At 53.6% G+C, this 9,026-nt stretch overlaps 1 protein-coding gene across 2 annotated transcripts in view; it reads left to right on the top strand.

Moving 5' to 3' along the window:
* The window catches only part of LOC116941415 (semaphorin-4E-like), a 34,309-nt gene extending 25,959 nt beyond the window's left edge, over nucleotides 1–8,350 (top strand). For both annotated transcript variants that reach the window (XM_032952505.2, XM_076066258.1), the window contains 4 exons: nucleotides 1,215–1,336; nucleotides 5,536–5,693; nucleotides 5,880–5,938; nucleotides 6,654–8,350. In XM_032952505.2, coding sequence (XP_032808396.2) covers nucleotides 1,215–1,336; nucleotides 5,536–5,693; nucleotides 5,880–5,938; nucleotides 6,654–7,540 — 1,226 coding nt within the window. In that variant the 3' untranslated portion in view covers nucleotides 7,541–8,350. The remainder of the gene's footprint in view (nucleotides 1–1,214; nucleotides 1,337–5,535; nucleotides 5,694–5,879; nucleotides 5,939–6,653) is intronic.
* The last annotated feature ends 676 nt before the right edge of the window (nucleotides 8,351–9,026 follow it).

The following is a 9,026-nucleotide window of genomic DNA, read 5'->3' on the forward strand; positions in this document are numbered from 1 at the left end:
GGGGATGATAATGGTAACAATGAGAATAATTTTTGGGAATGATGTCAGCTGACAGGACGATGATTACATTGGTGATGATAGACAAAGTGATGACGATGGTGATGTGTGGATCACAGGATTATGGTTGTTTGATGTCTTGATGATGATGTGACATCACACACAAGGATGAGAAGGATGGTATGTGATGCTGATGCTAATGACAATGCTGATGATGATGCTGCCGGTGATGGCGATGATGATGGCAATGATGGTGGTGGTGATGATGGTGATGATGGTGGTGATGATGATGGTGATTATGGCGATGATGATGGTGATTATGGCGGTGATGGTGATGGTGGTGGTGATGATGATGGTGATGATGGCGATGATGATGGTGGCGATGATGATGATGGCGATGATGATGATGGCGGTGGTGATGATGATGGTGATGATTATGGTGGTGATGATGATGATGATAGTGATGATGGTGATGATAATGATGGTGGTGATGATGATGATAGTGATGATGGTGATGGTGATTATGGTGGTGATGATGGTGATGGTGATTATGGTGGTGATGATGATGTTAGTGATGATGGTAGTGGTGATGATGATGGTGATTATGGTGGTGATGATGATGTTAGTGATGATGGTGATGATGATGATGGTGGTGATGATGATGATGATTATGGTGGTGATGATGATGATAGTGATGATGGTGATGATGATGATGGTGGTGATGATGATGGTGATTATGGTGGTGGTGATGATGTTAGTGATGATTATGGTGGTGATGATGATGATGGTGATGATGGTGGTGGTGATGATGATGGTGATTATGGTGGTGATGATGATGTTAGTGATGATGGTGATGATGATGGTGGTGGTGATGATGATGATGGTGATTAGGGTGGTGATGATGATGTTAGTGATGATGGTGATGATGATGTTGGTGATGATGATGGTGATGATTATGGTGGTGGTGATGATGATGATAGTGATGATGGTGATGATGATGGTGGTGGTGATTATGGTGGTGGTGATGATGATGTTAGTGATGATGGTGATGATGATGGTGGTGATGATGATGATGATGGTGATGATTATGGTGGTGGAGATGATGATGATAGTGATGATGGTGATGATGATGGCGGTGGTGATGGCGGAGATGATGGTGGTGGTGGTGATGATGATGATGATGGCGATGGTGTTGATGATGATGATGATGTTGTCAGACTCGGGGCTGCTGCACAAGGCTCTGCTGGGTCCCCCGGGGCAGCCGGCCTACATCATCGAGGAGCTCAACCTCTTCAGTGACCCACAGCCAATCAGCAGCCTGCAGATCTCGCACGACAAGGTGGGCGTGACGGGGGTGCCGGCAGAGAGAGGGGATCAGGGTGAGTGTTAGGGTAAGGGTTAGGGTGAGTGTTAGTGTTAGGGTGAGTGTTAGTGTTAGGGTGAGTGTTAGTGTTAGGGTGAGTGTTAGGGTGAGTGTTAGTGTTAGGGTGAGTGTTAGTGTTAGGGTGAGTGTTAGTGTTAGGGTGAGTGTTAGTGTTAGGGTGAGTGTTAGTGTTAGGGTGAGTGTTAGTGTTAGGGTGAGTGTTAGTGTTAGGGTGAGTGTTAGGGTAAGGATGAGTGTTAGGGTGAGTGTTAGTGTTTGGGTGAGTGTTAGTGTTAGGGTGAGTGTTAGTGTTAGGGTGAGTGTTAGTGTTAGGGTGAGTGTTAGGGTAAGGGTTAGGGTGAGTGTTAGTGTTAGGGTGAGTGTTAGTGTTAGGGTGAGTGTTAGTGTTCGGGTGAGTGTTAGTGTTAGGGTGAGTGTTAGGGTAAGGATGAGTGTTAGGGTGAGTGTTAGTGTTTGGGTGAGTGTTAGGGTGAGTGTTAGTGTTAGGGTGAGTGTTAGGGTAAGGATGAGTGTTAGTGTTAGGGTGAGTGTTAGGGTAAGGGTTAGGGTGAGTGTTAGTGTTAGGGTGAGTGTTAGTGTTAGGGTGAGTGTTAGTGTTAGGGTGAGTGTTAGTGTTCGGGTGAGTGTTAGTGTTAGGGTGAGTGTTAGGGTAAGGATGAGTGTTAGGGTGAGTGTTAGTGTTTGGGTGAGTGTTAGTGTTAGGGTGAGTGTTAGGGTTAGGGTGAGTGTTAGGGTTAGGGTGAGTGTTAGTGTTAGGGCGAGTGTTAGGGTGAGTGTTAGGGTAAGGGTGAGTGTTAGGGTGAGTGTTAGTGTTAGGGTGAGTGTTAGGGTTAGGGTGAGTGTTAGTGTTAGGGCGAGTGTTAGGGTGAGTGTTAGTGTTTGGGTGAGTGTTACGGTTAGGGTGAGTGTTAGTGTTAGGGTGAGTGTTAGTGTTAGGGTGAGTGTTAGTGTTTGGGTGAGTGTTAGTGTTCGGGTGAGTGTTAGTGTTAGGGTGAGTGTTAGGGTAAGGATGAGTGTTAGGGTGAGTGTTAGTGTTAGGGTGAGTGTTAGGGTTAGGGTGAGTGTTAGTGTTAGGGTAAGGGTGAGTATTAGGGTAAGGGTGAGTATTAGGGTGAGTATTAGTGTTAGGGTGAGTGTTCGGGTGAGTGTTAGGGTAAGGGTAAAGGTGAGTGTTAGTGTTAAGGCGAGTGTTATGGTGAGTGTTAGTGTTTGGGTGAGTGTTAGGGTTAGGGTGAGTGTTAGTGTTAGGGTGAGTGTTAGTGTTAGGGTGAGTGTTAGTGTTTGGGTGAGTGTTAGGGTAAGGATGAGTGTTAGGGTGAGTGTTAGTGTTAGGGTGAGTGTTAGGGTGAGTGTTAGTGTTAGGGTAAGGGTGAGTATTAGGGTAAGGGTGAGTATTAGGGTGAGTATTAGTGTTAGGGTGAGTGTTCGGGTGAGTGTTAGGGTAAGGGTAAAGGTGAGTGTTAGTGTTAGGGCGAGTGTTATGGTGAGTGTTAGTGTTAGGATGAGTGTTAGTGTTAGGGTGAGTGTTAGGGTAAGTGTTAGTGTGAGTGTTAGTGTTAGGGTGAGTGTTATGGTGAGTGTTAGTGTTAGGATGAGTGTTAGTGTTAGGGTGAGTGTTAGGGTAAGTGTTAGTGTGAGTGTTAGTGTTAGGGGGAGTGTTAGTGTTAGGGTGAGTGTTAGTGTTCGGGTGAGTGTTAGTGTTAGGGTGAGTGTTAGGGTAAGGATGAGTGTTAGGGTGAGTGTTAGTGTTAGGGTGAGTGTTAGGGTGAGTGTTAGTGTTAGGGTGAGTGTTAGGGTGAGTGTTAGTGTTAGGGCGAGTGTTAGGGTGAGTGTTAGGGTAAGGGTGAGTATTAGGGTGAGTATTAGTGTTAGGGTGAGTGTTCGGGTGAGTGTTAGGGTAAGGGTAAAGGTGAGTGTTAGTGTTAGGGCGAGTGTTATGGTGAGTGTTAGTGTTAGGATGAGTGTTAGTGTTAGGGTGAGTGTTAGGGTAAGTGTTAGTGTTAGGGTGAGTGTTGGGGTGAGTGTTAGTGTTAGGGGGAGTGTTAGTGTTAGAGTGAGTGTTAGTGTTAGGGTGAGTGTTAGTGTTAGGGTGAGTGTTAGTGTTAGGGTGAGTATTAGGGTAAGGGTTAGGGCGAGTGTTAGGGTGAGTGTTAGGGTAAGGGTGAGTGTTCGGGTGAGTGTTAGGGTAAGGGTGAGTGTTAGTGTTAGGGCGAGTGTTAGGGTGAGTGTTAGTGTTAGGATGAGTGTTAGTGTTAGGGTGAGTATTAGGGTAAGGGTTAGGGCGAGTGTTAGGGTGAGTGTTAGGGTAAGGGTGAGTGTTGGGGTAAGGGTGAGGGCGAGTGTTAGTATTAGGGCGAGTGTTAAGGTGAGTGTTAGGGTAAGGGTGAGGGTGAGTGTTAGTGTTAGGGTGAGTGTTAGTATTAGGGTGAGTGTTAGTGTTAGGGTGAGTGTTAGTATTAGGGTGAGTGTTAGTGTTAGGGTGAGTATTAGGGTAAGGGTTAGGGCGAGTGTTAGGGTGAGTGATAGGGTAAGGGTGAGTGTTCGGGTGAGTGTTAGGGTAAGAGTGAGGGTGAGTGTTAGTGTTAGGGCGATTGTTAGGGTGAGTGTTAGTATTAGGATGAGTGTTAGTGTTAGGGTGAGTATTAGGGTAAGGGTTAGGGCGAGTGTTAGGGTGAGTGTTAGGGTAAGGGTGAGTGTTAGGGTAAGAGTGAGGGCGAGTGTTAGTGTTAGGGCGAGTGTTAAGGTGAGTGTTAGGGTAAGGGTGAGGGCGAGTGTTAGTGTTAGGGCGAGTGTTAGGGTGAGTGTTAGTGTTAGGGTGAGTGTTAGTGTTAGGGTGAGTATTAGGGTAAGGGTTAGGGCGAGTGTTAGGGTGAGTGTTAGGGTGAGTGTTAGTGTTAGGGTGAGTGTTAGTGTTAGGGTGAGTGTTAGGGTGAGTGTTAGTGTTCGAGTGAGTGTTAGTGTTCGAGTGAGTGTTAGTGTTAGTGTTAGGGTGAGTGTTAGGGAGAGTGTTAGGGTGAGTGTTAGTGTTAGGGTGAGTGTTAGTGTTGAGGTGAGTATTAGGGTAAGGGTTAGGGCGAGTGTTAGGGTGAGTGTTTGGGTAAGGGTGAGTGTTAGGGTAAGGGTGAGTGTTAGGGTGAGTGTTAGGGTAAGGGTGAGTGTTAGGGCGAGTGTTAGGGTGAGTGCTAGGGTGAGTGTTAGTGCTAGGATGAGTGTTAGTGTTAGGGTGAGTATTAGGGTAAGGGTTAGGGCGAGTGTTAGGGTGAGTGTTAGGGTAAGAGTGAGTGTTAGGGTGATGGTAAGGGTGAGTGTTAGGGCGAGTGTTAGGGCGAGTGTTAGGATGAGTGTTAGTGTTAGGGTGAGTATTAGGGTAAGGGTAAGGGCGAGTGTTAGGGTGAGTGTTTGGGTAAGGGTGAGTGTTAGGGTAAGGGTGAGTGTTAGGGTGAGTGTTAGGGTAAGGGTGAGTGTTAGGGCGAGTGTTAGGGTGAGTGCTAGGGTGAGTGTTAGTGCTAGGATGAGTGTTAGTGTTAGGGTGAGTATTAGGGTAAGGGTTAGGGCGAGTGTTAGGGTGAGTGTTAGGGTAAGAGTGAGTGTTAGGGTGATGGTAAGGGTGAGTGTTAGGGCGAGTGTTAGGGCGAGTGTTAGGATGAGTGTTAGTGTTAGGGTGAGTATTACGGTAAGGATGAGTGTTAGGGTGAGTGTTAGGGTAAGGGTGAGTGTTAGGGTGATGGTAAGGGTGAGGGCGAGTGTTAGTGTTAGGGCGAGTGTTAGGGTGAGTGTTAGGGTAAGGGTGAGTGTTAGTGTTAGGGTGAGTATTAGGGTAAGGGTTAGGGCGAGTGTTAGGGTGAGTGTTAGGGTAAGGGTGAGTGTTAGGGTGATGGTAAGGGTGAGGGCCAGTGTTAGTGTTAGGGCGAGTGTTAGGGTGAGTGTTAGGGTAAGGGTGAGTGTTAGGGTGAGTGTTAGGGTGAGTGTTAGGGTGATGGTAAGGGTGAGGGCCAGTGTTAGGGTGAGTGTTAGGGTAAGGGTGAGTGTTAGGGTGATGGTAAGGGTGAGGGCCAGTGTTAGGGTTAGTGCCAGTGTCAGTGCGGTGGGAAGCGTCGTGATCACAGTTGTCGCGGCCCCGACCAACGCCCCACCCCTCGTGCCCCCCTCCCCAGACGCGGCTCTTTGTGGTTAGCGGGAGCGCGGTGGCACAGGTGGCGCTGGGGGGCGCCGCGTGCGGGCGCTACCCCTCGTGCACCGACTGCGTTCTCGCGCGTGACCCCACGTGCGCATGGGACGCTAATTTGGGCTGTGTGGGGGTGCTGGACAACAGGTGAGGACATGCGACCGCCCCCCCCCGGACCCCCCGCGCAGCGCTACGCGCCCCACAGTGCCGCCTGCACCCACACGCGCCGTCTCAAGGAGCGGACTTCGTGGTGATCAGTTGATTGCGTGGTTCATTCGCGAGTGATTCCTTCGCGAGTGATTCCGTCGCGTGACGTTCCTTTGCGTGTGACAGAGGATACCGCATCCAGGATGTGGAGAACGGGGACGTGGGGGAGTGCACCGAGAAACAGGGTGAGCACCACCGCCACCCCTCACTACCCCTCACCACAGCTCACCACACCTCACCACACCTCACCACACAGCACACCTCACCATTCGGTCACAGTCCCTGTGATCACTGTTACGTTGCAATTATGGCTTTATTTTTCGGTAATTTGGAAAAGTTTTTTGGTTTGGACATGTTTGTTATGTTGTAGTACGGAGTTAGACTGATGGCCTTAATCTTAGTTGTCTTGTGGTTGTTGTTGTTGTTTGACTTGCATCCCACTGGGATTTTTGCACACAGCGTTGGTGTACGGTGCTTTTTTCAGGAATATTTTGCTGTTTTTTTCATGAATTTTCTGTTTGCACAGTCACATAGTCACTTTAATATGTTTTTCTTGTTCGTGTTTTTGTTTTTTTGTTTGTTGTGGTTGCACCCGATTCAAGAGCCGAATTGCTCACAGGGCTATACCAAAATATATAAACTGAAAACACTGAAACTGAAAACTCACTAAACATCTCACCAACAACAACAACCGCCATTCACCACACACCTCATCACGCACCTCGGCGCCACACTACACCACGCTACTCCACCATGCCACCACACCACGGGGTGATGCACCGCTCGCCACGACAGCCCTGCACGGCGCTTCGTCTCGCGGCACCGACAACATCACAAAGCTGAAAGCAAACGAGCCTCTCATTTAAATTCAGCCTAATTACCCCTCCCCCCCGTACGCAGCCACCCCCACCGTGACCCCGGTGCTGGCCGCTCTCCGGGGCAGCGCGTTCCTGCCCTGCCCGATGCCCTCGGCGCACGCCCACGCCCGGTGGCTCCACGAGGGGCGGCAGCTGCGGCGGCCGCCGCCCTCCGAGGCCCCGGCCTGGCGGGCCCTGCCGGACGGCCTCCTGCTGCTGGCGCTGGGCCGCGAGCGCTCCGGCGTGTACGAGTGCTCCGCCCTGGAGCGCCGCTCGCACCGCGCCATCGCCGCCTTCTCTCTGACGGTCTCCGACGACGCCCTGAATCCCTGCCGCTCCGAGGGCTCCCGCTCGGCATTAGCCGGCGGCGGCGCGTGGGAAGGCTGGGTCATCCCGATCGCGGCGGCGGCGGCGACGGCGGCGGCGGCGACGGCGGCGGCGGCGGCGGCGGTGGCGGCGGTGCGAAGGTGGAAGAGAAGCAGGAGGGTGACGATCGGCGAGGAGGGCCGCTCGTACCGGCCGCGCCGGCGGCGGCGCGAGCAGCGGCAGTCGCGCGTGCCGCTGGTGGGCAGCGAGGACGTGGCGCTGCTGGCCTCGTACCGCGTCTCGCAACGCCACTCCGCCGCCCCGCAGTTCGCCGGCGTCGATCCGCCGCCCGCCGGCACCGCGGCGCCGCCCGACGGGAGCCGCGCCAACGGGGAGCTCCGCGCCAAGCGTCGTCCGCCGGTGGCGCTTCCGCTGCCCCCGCCGCCGCTGCCGCCGCCGCCGGCCGTCCCCTACCGCGAGCGGCTGGTGAAGGTGGCGCCGCGGCACGGCGGAGCCGGGAGGCTGAGCATCGTGGCCGGGAGGGCTCACGAGAACGCCCCGCTGCCGCACTACGGCAGCGGGGAGGAGGGCGCAGGCGACGGGGGGCAAGAGTCCACCGTGTGAGCCGGGCCGGACTCGACTCAACAGATCTGGCACGTGGCCGAGGGATGAGCAGGGCTGGACTCGATATTCTCTGGGCCACTGCTGGACTGGAGTTGGTCGCACACGACTAGCCACAGCCATAGTGAGAGGTGCTGTGGATGTGGTGTGCCGGATGCAACAATATTTGCAGGTCGCCAACCCGGACAGACCCGGTGGATAGCTATGCCTTGGGAATGAGAGATATGTTGTTGTGGTTGTTATTGTGGTTGTTATTGTGGTTGGTGTTGTTGAGTGCCTGGTGGGGTGTACATTCCTGTGGCTCTGCCCATACACACCCAGAGTTCTGTTTAACCTGGTGTGAATCACCACTGCGTCTACTTGGCCTGAAATGAATCCAATTGGTGCTAGTAGTGGTCATGAAACCGTCAAAGCCGGAGAAACAAAGGCGGCAAGGCGTTTCCACCTCGCCCACCACCACGTCCGCTCTGCGTTTGTCTTAATCGGCGTCTCGCCAACCCGCACTCGATTTGCATGCGGCTCAATCTCCCGGAATGCACCTGGTTAGTGCTTCGACGTGAATCTGCCTGGGAGTCACAGCTGCTATAGGCTCAGGCTCCGAGGTGGCCAGGTGATGGCAGTACGGAAATTGATTATTGGATCCATCTGTGCGGAGTTTCGAGCGTGATATTCCCCTCCGATAGCGGTGGAGGTGGTCTCGCCCGAGCGAGGCCTGCCGGGCGGGTAGCCCGTGGGCGAGTATTGACTCGCCCCGCGCTCCTGCTCCACCACGGGGGGATGAGCAGGGGGGCGGGGGAGAGAGATAAGGAGGAGTGGAGGAGGTGGGGGCGGGTCTGGGTTGAGGGGGAGGTGGGAGGGGGGTTGTGGGGTGGGGCCACGCTTTCATCTCCCAGAGAACAAAGCGCGATCTGTTGCTGCGAGCGGCGACTCAGCGACAGAGGGAAGGGAGTGGAGGGAGGGAGGTGAGGGAGGGAGCTGTGGGAGGGAGGTGAGGGAGGGAGGGAGGGAGCTGTGGAAGGGGGGAGGGAGGTGAGGGAGGGAGGTGAGGGAGGTGAGGGAGGTGTGGGAGGGAGGGAGGGAGGTGAGGGAGGGAGGTGAGGGAGGGAGGGAGGGAGGTGAGGGAGGGAGGTGAGGGAGGGAGGTGTGGGAGGGAGGAAGGTCAGGGAGGTGAGGGAGGGAGGTGAGGGAGGGAGGGAGGTGAGGGAGGGAGGGAGGTGAGGGAGGGAGCTGTGGGAAGGAGCTGTGGGAGGGAGGTGAGGGAGGGGGGAGGGAGGGGGGAGGGAGGTGAGGGAGCGAGTTGTGGGTGGGAGGGAGGGACGTGAGCGATGGGGAGTGCGAGGGGCAGGGATGACGATGTGACGAGGTGAGTGATGAGGTTGCGTGATGGTGACGAGGTGAGTGATGAGGTTGCGTGATGGTGACGAGGTGAGTGATGAGGTTGCGTGATGGTGACGAGGTGAGTGATGAGGTTGCGTGATGGTGACGAGGT

This window comes from Petromyzon marinus, chromosome 11 (assembly GCF_048934315.1).
Source record: "Petromyzon marinus isolate PM22_M1 ecotype Great Lakes invasive population chromosome 11, UKy_Petmar_22M1.pri1.0, whole genome shotgun sequence".
Lineage (NCBI taxonomy): Eukaryota > Metazoa > Chordata > Hyperoartia > Petromyzontiformes > Petromyzontidae > Petromyzon > Petromyzon marinus.